The 16833-nt window shown below is 37.9% G+C and overlaps 1 protein-coding gene across 6 annotated transcripts in view; it reads left to right on the top strand.

The window, feature by feature from the left end:
• MYLK (myosin light chain kinase) overlaps positions 1 to 16833 on the top strand; it is a 208572-nt gene that overhangs the window by 140782 nt on the left and 50957 nt on the right. For all 6 annotated transcript variants that reach the window (XM_040562079.1, XM_040562078.1, XM_040562080.1 and 3 more), the window contains 2 exons: positions 6046 to 6162; positions 8035 to 8124. In XM_040562079.1, coding sequence (XP_040418013.1) covers positions 6046 to 6162; positions 8035 to 8124 — 207 coding nt within the window. The remainder of the gene's footprint in view (positions 1 to 6045; positions 6163 to 8034; positions 8125 to 16833) is intronic.

A 16833-nucleotide genomic window follows, 5' to 3' on the forward strand; every position in this document is an offset into this window, starting at 1 on the left:
ATTGGCAGGTTAGATGGCGTGTGGTTAAGAGGCAATTGTTTTCAATATGAGAGAATGCTCTTTTGTTTGAAGTTATGGGGGGCTTTTTGTTTGAAAAGAAAAAGGTTTTAAGAAGGCTGTAGCAGACATTACAGTGGAGTTAGACATATAAGGACTGAGTAGAACAAACTTCCTCACACGGTGAACTCTGTGGAGCAGGAACCATTTTGTTTTAGATTTGTATAGTACTTGGCAGAGTACTGGCCTGTGCTAGTGTCCTAATGTAACTCACTCTTGGATAGAAAAAAATAGATAGAAAATTTTTGCATGGTTACAAAAACTATTCTAGAAGACACTAGTGAAAGGTATTTGGAAGCTGGCATTCTTGCTAGACTGGAGAACTGAGATGAACGATGAATATAAGTACAAATTGGCAAATTTGCCATTTTGTTAAACCACCTTGTTATGCTTTTTTGGGCTAGATTTAGTACTGTGTGACTATATAGATTGAGGAGGAACTATTTAATACAGCCTTGAATGGCAGCAACAATGTAGGTTAGAAAATGCCCAGTTTGTATTGCTTTGTGTAAGACACAAATATTTTTTTTCTGTGTCTTGGCAGCCTGAAGAGTTGGTAATCCTGTTAGCAGTAATGCCTTAACAACTTTCTCGTGACTTAATATTACTCCTGTCTTCCTATCAATTATTCATGTTTATGTCATTCTAACTAGGATCTGCCATGACTTTTTTGATTTATTTTTTTTAATTAACTTTTAGCAAGAGTTTGGTGTGTAATTAACACAATTCTGTGTACTGCTGAAAGTAGCTGGAACCTGCAGCTTTAAAAGCTTCTTCATAAAGCTTAAGTCTAGGGCAACCGTCTGAGCATCAGTTCTAACACAACTACATGTTTGTCAAATGCCACAAAATTTCCCTCTGTACGGTCATTTTTGTCTGAAGTTTCCTGTACTAGGTATGTAGTGTATATTTAAATACAATGAAAGAGATGAATTTGCTATCATCTCTGTTAATTTATTGCAATGGCTAATTATTCATATTAGTACTTTGCTTTTAAATCGAGAAACAAGGAAATATCTTATTTCTTACTTGACTGTATCTGGTTTCTGCTTCCATATATTAGTTTCCTTCCTTCGCTAAGCTAAAGAGCCTGTTTGTACTTGATATGATGGCTTTCATTCTGTAATCAAGACAGCTCTCCTAATTCTCTTATTTTTAAGACTTGACAAGTCAAGCTCTTATAATTTTCTCTCTATAACGCACTTTATCTAGGCCTTAGCGGTTTGGGTTTGGGGTTTTTTTGTTTGGTTGGTTTTGTTTTGGGGTGGGTTTTTCTTTGTCTTTTTAATACTCCTCTTCAGTTGCTGCTTGTTGGTTTGTTATCTGGTTTAGAAAACAGCCAGCAGCACTGTATCTCAGCATCAGTATCAGTGAGATGGAGATCCTACTGCTGTGCTTGCTGGAGATCATTGGTTCTCTTTCTACCTCATAACAGTGGAGCTCATGTTTGTTACTTCCGTGTTAAACCTTTAAATCTTATGGCAGTAGAGCATCCCTTACCATCCATGGCTATGTTATTTGTCACTCCAATAAGCCCCATTTTCTTTGAGTGAATAGGACTCGGATAAAAAAGTAAATGAGACTGTTTACGTGAACTGCCCTGTTTTCTATATCTTTCTCCTCTTTTCCCTTTCCAATAGTTTTTTGATCATCTGTAAGCTTATCAACATTTAATTTGTGAATACTTCTATATCACAGATTAAGATATTGAATAGCTGTGGTCCTTGTCTGATCACAGAGGAAGTCCACCAGAAACATACCAAGTGATGACTTCCTATTGTCAGCTGTTTCCTGAGATCCTTATTTTGGCAGCTCTAACTCTGCCTACTGCGAACGTCATTAATATATTAATATGGCGTTCACTACAAGCAGAAATGTGAGATAATAAAAATATTTCAGCAGAGACAAATTACCTATGTACAGGTACATTTCACAGTTAAATGTGTAATCTCATAAAGGATGAAAATAGGTTTCTCGTGTTGCTTTCCTTACAACTCTATCAATTAACAATAATTAAATTTGACTCTTTTTCTTCTCTGAAACTCCTGTGAGTTTTTCACTACTTTGGCTGTCGTCATCCTAATTGTAGTCAGTAGTTTCCAGGTCAAGCCACTTGCCATTTTAAAACATGAGTGGGACATTAGCACATATTTGCACTTTCCTGCACAATTTGAGATTCATTAGAAAATTAACACCAGTGGACCAAAGAGTTCTTCAACAAATTTATTATGACTCCTAGGCACAACTTCTCATGACCTAGTATTTGTTAATACTGCTAAATACTCCATATTACCTCTTTGTCCCATGGGATATAAACGAGAAAGACATAGTAACTTCACTTCGCATCACAGACAGGAGTCAGGAGTTAATCCAGCTAGATGCCAGAGCAGGGAATAAGATGCAGGAGCTGTTTTTTGTTGGTTTGTGTATTTGTTTTATATCTGAAGTTCACTTTCTGCAGAGTATCATGGAAAGAATGCAGAAGCCTAGAGATATTTTAAACTGGTTTGTACTATTTCTGAGTAAGTCAGAAAATCCTTTAATAGCTCAAAATGCAAGGGAAAGGCTTTATGTCTCTAAACCAGAGCTCCTAGTAAACTGTCAGCTTCTGTGGCTGCTAAGGTCTTTTCTAGAGCTACACCATTCTGCTAACTGGAAGATCCAACTATTAACGTTTACTCTAACCCTGCACTTCATGGCAGTGTTTTAAAGATTGACAGTGGGCTGGTTCCTAAAAGAAAAAGAGGAGAAAAGGAGGAAATTAATTGCAAATTCTTTTAGTTGATTGGGATTTGCAAAGTGCCATGATTCAGATTTCCAATTGGAGTAACTAGTCTGGGTTTTCTTACATTTATGAGAAAAATAAGCTCATTTCAGGTCACAAAGCGTTTTTGCAGAGGAAATACCATATACCATATACCAAATACATTTGGTCCTCCAGCCCCAGGAATCAGCTGGAGCTCTAGCTCACAGAACATAGACATTCTGGGGACTTTCCTGTCCTTATTAAATCTTGTCGAGTTTTGCCTGGTTTTTGGTTTTGTGCTTTTTGTTATTTTTATTTGTTTGTTTTCTTGTTGCTGTCTTTTTATCCTGGTTTTCCAAGAAAAGAGGTTTCTACAACCATGCTGTCAGTGTCCCCTTGTCCCCCTGACCCAGCCCGGCAAATGCTTTTGTGAACCATGGATCAATTTCACACTAAGTTCTAGTAGTCCACAGTTTCATAAATAGTAGTGGCTAAATAAAGGAGAATGACTCAAATTATCTCATTTCCCTTCACTCCTCCACTGAGGGCAGAATACTACCATCACATCTGGTGGTAGCCACAAGCCCAGCAAACCCTATGTCCTTTGTACGTGCTGTCCTGGTGTAGCTGCTGGGGATTATGAAGGAGTGAAGGGAAATAGGATACAGATTATTGCTGCAGGGTTCTTGAAGTCAGGAGATAAAGGTTAAACCTTGAAAAATCATGTTTCCTTCATTCTGCACTCATGAGGATTCTGTTTCCAGTGGAATAAGCCAAATGCAGCTTCAATCAGACCCTGCCACATGGCTTGGCCAATGCTGGATTATAAAATCACAGCTAACAGACCATTGAACACACGTGGCAAGTAGAAGATCATCATGAGATTTGCTAGGATTAGCTTCTAGATTTTAGTCTAACTTTAGGGAAGGTCTTCTTGTTAAGGTGGGATGTTTCTGTTTGTGTGTGCTGCATAAGGAAGTGTGTCTCATAAGGCGTTAACTTATGCTGCTGCAGAATGCTGTATGGTCAGCAATGCAACAGCATGAATGGTGAGGCATGGTCCTATGTCACATGAGTCTTCAGTGAGCTCATTAACGTACAGGCAAGTAAGGGCTTTTGAGCAGGTAGAAACCTCCAGCAGAAACTAAAGTACATAAAGTACATGCTGCTTTGTTCTAGTCCCTTAAAGATTCAGTTATGCTTACAAGCCAGGCTCCTTCCCTGCAGTAAGATGGCCAGAAATCTTCCTCATAGTTATGTGTTCCATAGTCTATGTTCTTTGGCAGCGGCATTTTTAGGTTCTAAGGTGTGATCTTTTCTAAGCACATTGTATAGATTTACACAAATTCTTAGACCGTAAGTTATCTTTTGTTTACCCTCCAATTTTCTCTAAACAGCAGAGACACCTGAATTTATATTTGCTGGATGCCTGCAAGAATACTTTGCTAATGTCCCTCCTCCATTTGGAACGGGGCTGCAGCTCGTGACATTTTTGGCTCAGCCTGATTCATGAAGATGAGTTGACTCAAGGAAGGCACATGGCTTTTCTCTTCACCCTGTGGGTGACTGAGCACAGCCCATCTGAGTGAGGGGTCAGTGCTCCTCTTCTGAGAGAGTTTTTATGTCATTTCTCAGGGGAAAATTAGCACTATTTAGAGCTTCTTGATTTTGTGGAGAATGAGGACGACAGAAACATTCAATTCTTTCTAACCCATGTGTGTCTGACAAAGCAAATTTGTTGAGAACTGTCTGAGTGTGTTTTTTTTAAAGATTTGCCTTGAACTATAACAACCAATTTTGCAATGAGAGAAAATCTGAATGCCAAAAGTATAGTTACCATATCAGAACTGAGATCTGGTCTCCAAGAGGAGCCATTAAACTCCCAAAGTTCTTCTGACAGCAGAGTGAATCGGCTCGTTTCCAAGGATTAGTGTCACGTGTGACCATGCCATCTCCCACATCACAAGTGATATATTTGATGGTGAGCCTGGGATCAGGCACTCTGGAATGTAGAAGGCAGCTCCCAGGTAACATAGAAAAAAAGATGGAAAATGGCAAGAGAATTTCTTTGTGTCTCAAGACACAGGGAAAAGATTTAAGAAAGATCATCTGTCTGCTCTTGCTGTTAATTAGGAGAGATTGAGAAAGGTAAATGGAGGAAGAAGGGAAGGGAAGATATTCCTGTGGTGGAAATAACTGGAGGGTCGAGGCATTCTGGGCAAAATAACAACAATGGCTCAGGCTGTGTTTAGAGTACGGACCAGGCTTTCCAGTGAGGAAGGAAGAAAGCAAGACCACGCTTTACTCTCTTAATGAGGGATATTTGGAAGGGAAAGTCTGGAGTGCTTTAAGTGGGGTTTTCCCTGAGAAGCAAAGTGCTTTGTTCCAAGCAATGCAAGTGAATGTAAGGAATTAGGTGAACCACATTTCTCCTTCCTTGTCCCCCAACCAGTGGGAACAACTTCTGTTTTGGTTCACAGAGTTTTATTTTTTAAGAGGAAATGTATTTCCCTTGGGTCATACCAAGCTTCCCTTGGTAACTACAGAACTTATGTCGCATCCTGTTTCTGCAAACCCAGTAAAGTCAGATTTGGCTTTTTTGTTTGAAATGGAATGGGGAATTTGTTGCAGTGACAAATTTGATTGCCAATTATATGTTGGACTTCTTAACATTATAATATTAGTCACTCATTCTTTGAGAAATTCAAGCAGAAAGAAAATGGCTCTCAGTGCCATTTTTAAACTTGGTCAGGAAGCTGGAGCTCTACTTTCATAGATGCCCATGGGAGAGCTAGAGACAAGGCTGAATCAAATCTTATAGATGGTCAGTTTATAGAAGTGCTCTTATTTATAGTCCTGCATTACTAGTGCTTTTGAGAAAAAAACATCGAAGTGAGGACTTCTTTTCCCTACTACAAGACAAAGAACAGTAGCAGAGATTCTGCTTTTCATTTTCTCTGCCCCTATCCATTAACCACTCGAGCACTGCAGGGACAGCTTTGAGAATCATGGGGAACAGTGATACGATTCAACATATCTATCCTCCATTTGCTTTTATTTCAGCATTAATAAGGTTCCAATTCCACTGCTGAATTTTTAAGGTCAAAACATCCGTTTTTTTTCTGGCAGTGAAGATCAACTGTAGTAAAGGATTGGATTATTTCATGCATTCTGTTTCTTAGCAGCACTGAGCTTTTAGTGAACTGCAACATGATGTTCATTTGGTCTCTCCTTTGCATTAGGGACACTGTGTTCACTTACCATTGAGAAGGTCATGCCTGAAGATGGAGGCGAATACAAATGCATAGCAGAGAATGCAGCAGGAAAAGCTGAATGTGCTTGCAAAGTGATGGTGGAAGGTAAGTACTTTACTACATACAGGAAAATCATCCTTAGAACTTCCTCCTTCCCTCCCTTTCTCTCTCAACGCCAGCCTTTATGAACCACTTACACAAAAAGTAACTCTGCCCACTTCCCTCCTGCGCTTTTTGGTCCGTACAATAATTCAGTGGGTACCATAAAGGAGCATGAGCAGAGAGACAGTACAGAACCAAGGACTCTCACTGCTTTGTAGAATAATCTACATGCTCCTGCTGCCTACTACTTTTCTAAAGGATTTTAGAGCAGTAAATTGAATCCATGAGGATTTGCTTCTGATCTATATACATTCTTTAAAAGTGTGTAAGAATTCCATGTGGGAGGCTGGCTACCAGTCTGTCTCAGGTCTGCTATGTATGGCATGTTTCTCTGTCTAGAACTTCTCAATTCTTTGTATTCAGTGACATCCGGTCCTTTGTTTTTCCTAGTGAAAGGGAGGTGATACAAACAAATTAGTAGCTCAACTGCCCTTGTATGCCATAGTCTTAGAAAATGAATAATTTGCTAGCTGAGGGATGCCATTGTATATCCCATATCCATGACTGGCAGAGGGGATGGCTGATATTTTTAAATTTGAATTGTGATCTAAAACAACTCATATTGCTTTCCTATCGTTCAGTCTGCTGTCAGCATCCCAGATGATGATTTTTAGACTCAAGAAGTAATCTTAAATTTCATTATATTCCTTTTGTCCCTATGGACTCTAACTACCTGTGGGAAATATTTGACTTAAGTTGTCAAAGTAGATCAGGGACAAATATATAGAATCTTAAGTGTCTAAGCTCAGACCTAACACAGCGTTCTGCCCTTAATTGTTTGCTAGGTGGTTCTGTCTTCCACCAATAACTTTTTAGAGTAACCAAGTTTCATGCTCTGATACCTGGAGATAGGTGACTGAAATGGGTGGTTCCATGTTTATTCTATCTTTTTTCCACTAACTAATTTTTTAAACAGTTATCTCTTGCGTAAAATAATCCGAAAGCTGAATAGTAGAAAGATATAAATTGATACAGGTAGTGCTGTGATCGTAATCCAGAACTGGAATCTCTTTTTCCAAAGAGAAATATTGGAATCAAGCAATCTAAAAGATAACACTAATTAGAATTTGTGTTAAATGAAATGCTCTACCTGGGATAACCTTGCTGAAAAAAAAAAAAAAAAAGATAGCATCTCCTAGTTATTTGTCTGTATCCTATGGGATACACATTGAAGAGAGCATGTATTGACTCTCAGATGCTGGTGGAGTCCACAGTGCTGAGTTGTTGCTGGATTTGGGCTGTGCAATCATGAGAATAATACAATATTTATATCAAACTTTAGTCCTATGGTGTCCCTTCTACTATCCTCTTTAGGAAATGTACTAATGTGTACTATTTTCTTGGAAAGACTTAAACATACAGAAGAAATGCTACTTTTCAACGTGTCTTCATCTCTGTGTATGTCACATAGACAAAGGAATAGAAGAAACACATGAAAGATACTATTTTGGATGAAATGATGCTTCAGAGATGCCTTTACTTCACTCTCCCTGCCATGTCAAAAGCAGCTTTATGCAAACTGTACTTTATTTAATCAAAGTAGGCCCATCAGCTTTGATGGCACGTCTTTCCTAGTTGCTTTCTCAGGTTCTCAGTGCAGCTGCTTCCACTGAGGGATTCTTCTTCTCTGCTCTCTCTTCCTTTAGGAATGCAACGCTCTCCAGCAAGTCTGTGCAGAAAATGTTGCTTAAAAAACTAAAAGCCGGCAATTTCCTCTAACCTTGCAGAAAGATACAAAACAAAGCAATGTTAACAGACAGCTCTTTCGTTATTGTTTTTTAAATAGAATTTATATTTTCTTTGTTTTGATTGCAGACAGTTCAGCCACAAAGACCCCAAAGCCTACTGAGAAGAAGATCAAGAAGCCTAAGACCACACTTCCCCCTGTGCTGTCAACAGAGAGTAGTAAGTGACAGTGATTTTAATTACTTCCTTTTCACCGGAAAGAAAAGACAACTTTGGGTTCTGTGGTTATTCCCTTCTGTTTGCAGGCATAGTCTCAGAAACTTGTGCTGCTTCTTTAACCCTTGAACATAAGGCATGTGAAATGCATTTTTGCCTTGTAGGGATTAGAAGTAAGAACTGAAACTGTGAGTTCAGACCTAGCCCACTCAGTTTTCTGTAATGATGCCATAAACACATATTTCTTTCTCACTGCCTCCCAAAGACGGCATAAATTCTCAAGTAGTGTTGTGTCCTGTGTAGACAATATACTGTCTTATCATTGATAGGTAAGGTATCTTTACTGAAACATCTCTTTAAGTGATTTTTTTTTCCATGAGTGTGGGGAGTGGTTTGTTGAATTTTGCATTCTTTTTTTCAAGCTTAAATGCTTTACTTGTTTTTAATATGTCTTGAAATAACATATCAGCCAGAAATTCCTATGTTTGCTACTCTGCATACATGCATTTCATTAAGAGGAAACTTTAAATGGTAAAGAAAGCACGATAATGTCACTGTTTAGAAATTCCTAATACCACTACTATTTTTGAAATGAAGTGTTCATAGTATACAAATGTCTACTTAGATCAGAAACTGGACTTTGAAAGTTCTGTATCTCAGATGTCCACCATGTGAGTTCCTAAAAAAGATGTAAAGACGGAGTTTTAATGGAAATTTGAAATATTTAATCCAGCTGTCTGAAAAAAAAAAAAAAAAAAAAAAAACATATATATGATCTGATGTTCTAGCACAGAACATTTTCAGCTGCTTCCAGCAGGATTCAGTGTGATTCTGTACTGATTGATGATCACAGGTTATAACTGTTCTTCTGGAATTGATGTCTTATGTAGACCTGTGCCCTGGGCTACAGCTGTTTTTGTTTCTTAATTTCTGACTGAGCATTACTTTTCCCTTCCAGCAGTCATTTAGGAGTGTGGGAAGGGTCACACCAACATACTCCACTTCTGTACCTCATCTTGAAACACTGTAAATTGCAGAAATTAAGAAAAAACTTTTTTTTTTATTTTTCTTGGGTATGAAAGAAAGTTTAAAGCCATCTAAAGTTCCACAAGATAATGTTTTGAATATCATTTTCTCTGCACACAAACTCAATGCATTTCACAGAATCACAGAATGGTTGAGGTTAGAAGGGACCTCCAGAGGTTACCTGGTCCAAGCCCCCTGCGCAGGCAAGGACAACTAGAGCAGGTTGCCCAGGACCATGTGTCAGCAGCTTTTGATGATCTCCAAAGAGATCTCCACAATCTCTCTGGGCAACCTGTCCCAGCACTCAGTCACCCACATAGTAAAGGAGTGCGTCCTGTTGTTCAGAGGGAACCTGCTGTTTTTTGTTTTGTGCTCATTGCCTCTTTTTCTGTCCCTGGGCACCACTGAAAAGAGCCTGGCTGCATGTTCTTTGCATCTTCCCTTCAGGCTGAATGAAGGTTATACACATTGATAAGATCCCACCTGAGCCTCCTCTTCTCCAGGCTGAACAGTCCCAACTCCCTCAGCCTCTCCTCATAGGAGAGGTGCTCCAGTCCCTTAATCATTTTGGTGGCCCTACGTTGGGCTCTCTCTAGTATGTCCATGTCTCTCTTGTACTGGGGGGCCAGAAGTGGACACAGTACTCCACAACACCAGGTATAGCAGAAGGATCACCTCCTTTGATCTGCTGATGATACTTTACCTATTGCAGCCAGGAATATTATTAGTCTTCTTAGCAGCAAGGGCACGTTGCTGACTCATATTCAACTTGGTGTCCACCAGGACTCCTAGGTCCTTTTCTGCAAAGTTGCTTTCCAGCAGGTTGGCCCCCACCATGAACTGGTTGGTGCCTGGGGGTAGTTCCTCCCCAAGTGTAGGACTTTGCACTTCTCCTTGTTTGAACTTTATTAGATTCTTGTCAGCCCACCTCTCCAGCCCATCCAGCTCCCTCTGGATGGCAGCATGGCACTCTGGTGAATCAGCCACTCTCCCCAGTTTCCTCTCATCTTCTCAGCAGTGTTATCAATTGCAGCTTCCCCAGGAGAAAGCGAGAGTGGGAATTAAATCTAAATACACGTATGTATGACCTGATCCACATCCTGCTGGAATCATTGATTGTCTTGCTGTTTATTTTAGTGGAAATTAGATATAGGAAGTAAAATGGAAGCTCATAATTCTGTACTCAGTAATAACTGGGAAACAAACGTTGAAATAATGGTGATTTGTTTTCTTAAGAATGCTCTGTGGCATGTTATATCAGTGTATAAAGTTCTTGAACTTCCGATAAGCTTTTTATTCAAAATGTCTTTAATACATGTTTTACGTTGTACTGAAAGCATCAAGATAACCAGGCAGAATGTTGGGCTTCAGAAGAGCTTTCGGAAAACTTTGGAAAAATGCATACTTAATATTAAAAGGATTTGGCTGCAGAGATTCCACAGGTGTCTTTTAACATCTCAGTCTCAGACTCTGGAGGGCTGTGGGTATTTATCTGTCTGAAATGAGCATTACATTTGTCAATGGCAAAATATACAAAACTGATCCAGTAGACTTCATATTTTCAATATAAACTGAAATCCCTTCCAGAAGTAGAGAATTTAAAGTTCCTTACCTGAAAGAGAATGCACTTAACAAGTCAGGTATTTTTGCATCCTTATGGTACCATTTCTCTACAAAAGAAGGTTACTAAATAGTGACTGTGAAAAAAGATGTCCCAATCTAAGAAGGAGATAATTTTTTTTTTTTACTATGTCCTCTTATAGACTTTGTTGCCACATCAACTCACCAGCAGTCCTACTGACAAGTACAGCGTAAGGAAAGACATGGAAGTAGAGAACAAAAATTCCTGATAATGCTACTGAATAAATTCTGTATTTTGAACAGATATTTCACTTCCAACCCTCCCACCCCAGCTTCTCTGAATGGATGTTGGAGAACTAAAGAAATTACACAGCAGAGATTAACTAGACTGGGAGTATTTAGTGAAAAAAGGTGGCAGTGAAAAGGGGTATGATAAAATGATGAGCAACACTGATGTTTAGTGCTGAGCCTGACTGAGCATGGAAATCAGCAAGAAATGCCATTTCTTGTTGAATTCAGAAGTGATATACCTTTAAATTCAGAGTACATTTTTTCCATCACAAAGTGTAAATGGTTTGTTTTATTTACCCTTCCTGGATTGATAAGATTCAATTCTATTAAGTCACAACAGTATATACTGTGCGAGGTATAAAAACTATATAATCTCTGTCATCTTAAGAAATACTTCTCAGGAAAAATATTCCATATTCTTCATTTTCTGTAAGAAAGTACAAGTCAATTTGTGGTGAGCAGCTATGTCAACCTTTTCAACCTTCAGATAAATTATAAGTGATCCCAAGATTTTTGCCCTAGTGGGAACCTTCAGGGAATCTTACAGAAAGTAGTTCATTTTTGTTCCTGAAAGCAAAGATCAGTACATTTCTTTTTCTGAAGGTGAATGAATGCTTCTGGCATCTGTAGATGCAGATCTGTAGGGTTAATCCGTAGCTGTAGATTCTAATCTGTAGAAATTTTCTCACTGTGAGAATATCTGCTGTCCCATTGACTCCTTCTGACAATGTTATTTTATTATTGGAATTTTGGGTTTTCTAAGCTACAGAAATCCAATAGTAAATCTAAATTGGGGTATTAACTCTTTTGAAATGCTATACATACTAGACTGTCATTTAGAATAAGCAGTTACTCTCAGAAAAGCATCTATGAAGACAGCTTTGTAACGTTCAATATTTTAAAAGATCTCTGAGTGGATCCTTGCAGTGTTTACATGCAGAAAGATTGTTCTTATGTTAGCAAATTAGCAAAATTTGAATGCATTTTTTTGTTAAAAATTTGTATTCTATCACCAGAATTTAGTAATGATTATGAATCTGTTGCATTTAGCAAATCTGAAATGCTAAATAGAATAAATAATAATGTTTTTGAGAAAAACAAACAGATTCAGGTTTGAATCTGAATGAAATCAATATCAATCCTGAGAAAGAATGGAGGAAGGATGTCTTTTTTTTCTCGTGTCAGAACCAGTTCATTCTACACTGACTTTGCTGACTTAGGCTTTGTCACTTGTATGAATGTGAAATGCTGCTGACAAATGTGCTGAAAAAGCTGATGTGAGATGCTAGGTGAATGTGAAATGCTACTGAGAATAATAAGTGTTGTGTTTCCTCTACACGGATACGAAAGACTAGAAGAGACAGTGGAAAATTGGAACCTTTCATTATTTATCATACTTCATACTCCATGCTACACCAGTACAATAAGTGAATAGTGTAAGAGTTTTCTAGCTTGACATAACCCTGCAGCAGAAGTGTTAAGCTAAAATCCTCACCACTTGAATATTTCTCTAGGGAGCTCCAAAATCATCTGATGTAAAGGGATTTGGGAACTCATTTCCCATTGAAATTAGAAGTTACTTCAAAGGAGACTTAAAGGGAGTTACTTATTTAAATTACCAAGACCACTTTGCAAAATTTTCAGTGGTCATTAAATAAATGTTTTTGGCCCAACAGACTGGAAAAATAGAAGTGCTGCTTGAGACTTTTAAGAGTAAATAATGATTTGATGGTTTATAAATAAATAATTATCTTTTTTTTTAAAAAAAAAAAAAAAGGAAAGAAAAAAATAAACTTTTACTACTCTATACCTCCTAAAATTTTTTGTTATTTTATGTTCTTAAGCTGAAGAACTGAAACAGCAGCAAAACACAGCTTGAGCAATTAGCCCAAGAGCAGGAACATTCACTTGCAGGTCTGCAACTCAGCTTTCTTGGTGCTTGATCTTGTGATTAGTTTGCACACCATCCACATAATGTTTTGGTTTTTTTAAACAACATCCCAAAAATTTACATAAATCATGATTTTTTTAAAAGCTAGATTTTTTTCAAAGTGTGTGTTTCTTTGGTGGTTGGGGTTTTTTGGTTGGTTGGTTTTTGTTTTGGTTTGGTTTTAGGATTCACTTTGTGAAAAGGCATATTACGACAGTTAGAGGCTATTTCTTAAACTTCACCAGGGCTCAGCAGTGCAACATAACTTTACTATAGTAGGAAGAAACTGTATCCCAGTCATTGCTACTGAGAAAAGAATTGGCTTTCATGCTTTAGAAAATAACCCTCCTAAATCTAAGCATCAGATAAAAGTGCCTGCTGTTTTTTGAGAGCTAATTCATAGCACTACTTCCAGTAAATATTAAGAGGTGACAACTATCACCTGTCAAAATCACTGGTATGAAAATCTAACAGGATACCCTGGATTCCCTCATTTGAGTTGTTTAACCCACTGTTCTCAATACCCAAACCACATACATTAGAGGAATGCTCCAGCACATGCTTTGATGGCACAAGCATTTCTTCTGCTTTTCTGTGAATAAAGTTACATCAAAGGAAGGAACTTCTTCCACACACCTCCAAGTAAAGGGGCCCAAGATACATTATTTAACAGTATTTGGCATCTTGCTGATATAAATCTTTTATATCAGCTACTATATAAATCTTTTTGATTTCATGTCAAATACATTTTGGTTAAGTAATGATGCATTCTTTTGCTGACAGTTGTTAATAAAATGTCTCCACTGACACTTTCCAGATTTAATCCTCTGAAAGGCTGCATTGTTATCTTACCAGGTCTGATTTCTCAATAGTGTTGGTACTTGAATTCAGGCTGAACAGTGGCATCCCTGGAACAGGGTTATAAATACAAATACGTCAAAGAGGACTTCTTAGCATATTACATATTCTTTGCCATCGTGTCTGTGTGCTTGGGGGTGGAGGGGGGATTTTAAGAGTTTTAATTACCATGAAGAAATTATGAGTCAGTGGCCAAGTGATTAGCTCGCAGTCCTGTTATCTGCTCTTCAGTAAACAATCTTGTCAGAGAAATCCAAATCTGCAAGCACCATTTTAAGAAAACGTTACATTTAAAATTTAAGTTTGATGAGGTTTTGGTTGATTTCCATTCCATCAATATAATATGGAACATGGCATGGATGAACATAAAATGTTTCTAAATTTTACTGTCATATCAGATTGTTTTCTCCTCAGTATAAAACTTGCCTCTTTCTAAGGGAAGAACTGAGTTGCTAAGGAAGTAACTAATCAGGTCAGAGTTGTTCTCTTAATTGTACAAATAAGACAGTACTGTGTAGCAACTGTGGTCTGGCAACTGTGCTGTTGCTGCTGTCTTCTTTGGTCCCTAGCATAGCCTGAGATGCTTTTTAGGGCTCAATGAGGCTCTTTAAACCATTTCTCTCAGTCCCATTCATTTCCCAGAAGGTTCGTGCTGTTCAAGTTCTGACTGTTGCAAGAAGAACCAAGATGTTTTCTGCCCAGTGCATGTGAAGTACCTAGATCTCTACTCAGTGTGTTGGAACAATATGAGTTTCAGTGCCTGAGAAGTCTCTTACCAAAATTTTTCAAGGAAAAAAATCAATATGTCAATAAGTATATGTAAATAAAATTGCCGTGAACTGTTATTAAGATGTAGATTTTTTTTTTCAAATTCTAAACAATGAGAGGTGCTGAATGCATTCTTCAGAATTAGGGTCCAAGGCTGAATAACCGTGGCACAAGTCCTTCCAACCAAACTGGCTGAAATAACAAGACAGTGTTAAGAATTAACTTGGGTTACTATGAAGGCTGGTTGCTTCCCTTGATGAAAAGAAAATTCAGTTACAGTACCTGTAGAGGAGCAATGGAGAAATGCTAATGTATTGTGTAAGTCACTTTTCCATGTTGCCCAGTCCAGCACAGTTAGATAATGTCAGGTATGCATTTTGAATCTCTTCCAGGTTACTTTACAGCTCACACCGTGCTGACATTTTCTGAGTTAAATATTGGCATGGGACAATATTTTCCATGTGTTTTTCATACAGTCCACCCTACATAGCTGTATGTTGACAGAAGAAGACAGAAATGTTTATTGACTGTCTCATGCAGAGAAAAATGAGTGTAGCTTTTGCAACATGGCCTTGAACTGAAGAGATGCCATGCGCTGTTACTTCCCAGTTAAGTCATTAACTAGAAATTGCAGATCTTTGGTAGGTAATAGAAACATTGACCAAAGTTTCTTTTCTCCAAAAGGGACCTAAATCCGTTGGATTAATAAATGTGCAAAAGCGCAGAACACTTAGTTTTTCCTACTGAAATCATTTGGAGCTCCTGAATATCTAAATGGCCTGAAGTCTTTTTCCTTCCTAACAGACTGGGTAGCAGGCTGTTCATACACAATTGCTGTTCATACACAATTGAGCACAGCATTTTAGCAGTTAATTCTAGATGTTCTTGCAGGACATGAGAAATGCAAAAATGTAACCTATATTTAAGAAACTAATGTAGTTGTCTTGCTCCCATCGAAACTTTTAGTGGAATTCACAAGACTAGATTGTTTGTAAGCTCTGTTTGATACTGGATCTCTTCTGTGTTACTCAGATTTGTTTTAACTGCAGAAATTGCTCAAGGAGAGTGCTGACAAACAGCTAAAGAATTGTTTTTTCCTCCAGCTGAGCTGTTTTAAAATACTAAATTACTTTCAGTGTACTATTCTGCATTGCAGAAGCTCTGAGTGTGCTAGTATATGCTAGCTCTTTCTTGACTGGAATGCAGTAGTGAATATTTCCTGGAACTTTTTTCCCCTAATGGAGGAGGAGGCTGGATTTTTTTCAATTAGAGGACAATCTCTGCATGATTTAGAAGCTAAATATGGGATGTTGCAACAAAATGTCAGTTGTTTTTAATGAGAAAAATAAAAGCCACTAAAAACCGAACTGAAACACGCAAACTGAAATGACTGTCTTGTACGGCATTTAGTTTTCTAATTTCCTCATGTCATCAAATTTAATCAGAGTTGTTCTCTATTTTATTGTATTTAGATAATAAATAGTTATTTGGAAACAGAATGAGGAATTTACTTCTTGAGAAGCAATTGAGTGGAACTGTTCAACTTTCAAACCTAGAAAAAGTGTTCAGGCTACTGGTTGTGGTACATTGTTAGTGTTGGTTTCCTCTGTAGGAATTAGCACAGATTCATGAGAGTATGAATAAATTGGTAAGTAATGATGCATTGTCTTTTAGTACAATTTTAGTCATCATCTTCCTCTTATCTCAGCTTGTCTGTGTTAAGTAATACTTGTAACAAGTTTTTGTACCAGCAAGGAAGCCTGTGATAGAAGCAAGGTTAGAACTGAATAAGTCATTGCCTTAACTGTGAGGCCAAGCTTTTTATTCTTCTGTACTTTTAGGTCTCAGTCATACTATGCTTTCTAGCATCAGAAGTGGTAGAGAAGATTCAGAAAACTGTCACCTTTGCTATCAGACCCTGATGTCTGTCCCTAGGGTCAGAATGAGATTACACTGTGATTCATTTACATGTGGGAGACAGAGACCTCTTAAAGTCACATCCCACATACATTGATGTGAGATGGAGAAGACAGAGCAGAGACTTGAATCTGTGTTTTCTGTCTCCTTTATATATGTTCTCGTTTCTGTGATATCTAACACATTATAGACATGACTTCTTTTTTCAGTGTCTCTTTAAGGAAACTCTCTCAAAAAAATAATTTAGCTCCTCTCAGAAGGCAAAATCTTGAAAAGTTTTGCGTGATTGGAAAATGGTTTCCTGTGTGACTATAGTATTAGAGTATGACATTGGCCCTTCT

Source organism: Cygnus olor, chromosome 6, assembly GCF_009769625.2.
Source record: "Cygnus olor isolate bCygOlo1 chromosome 6, bCygOlo1.pri.v2, whole genome shotgun sequence".
NCBI lineage: Eukaryota > Metazoa > Chordata > Aves > Anseriformes > Anatidae > Cygnus > Cygnus olor.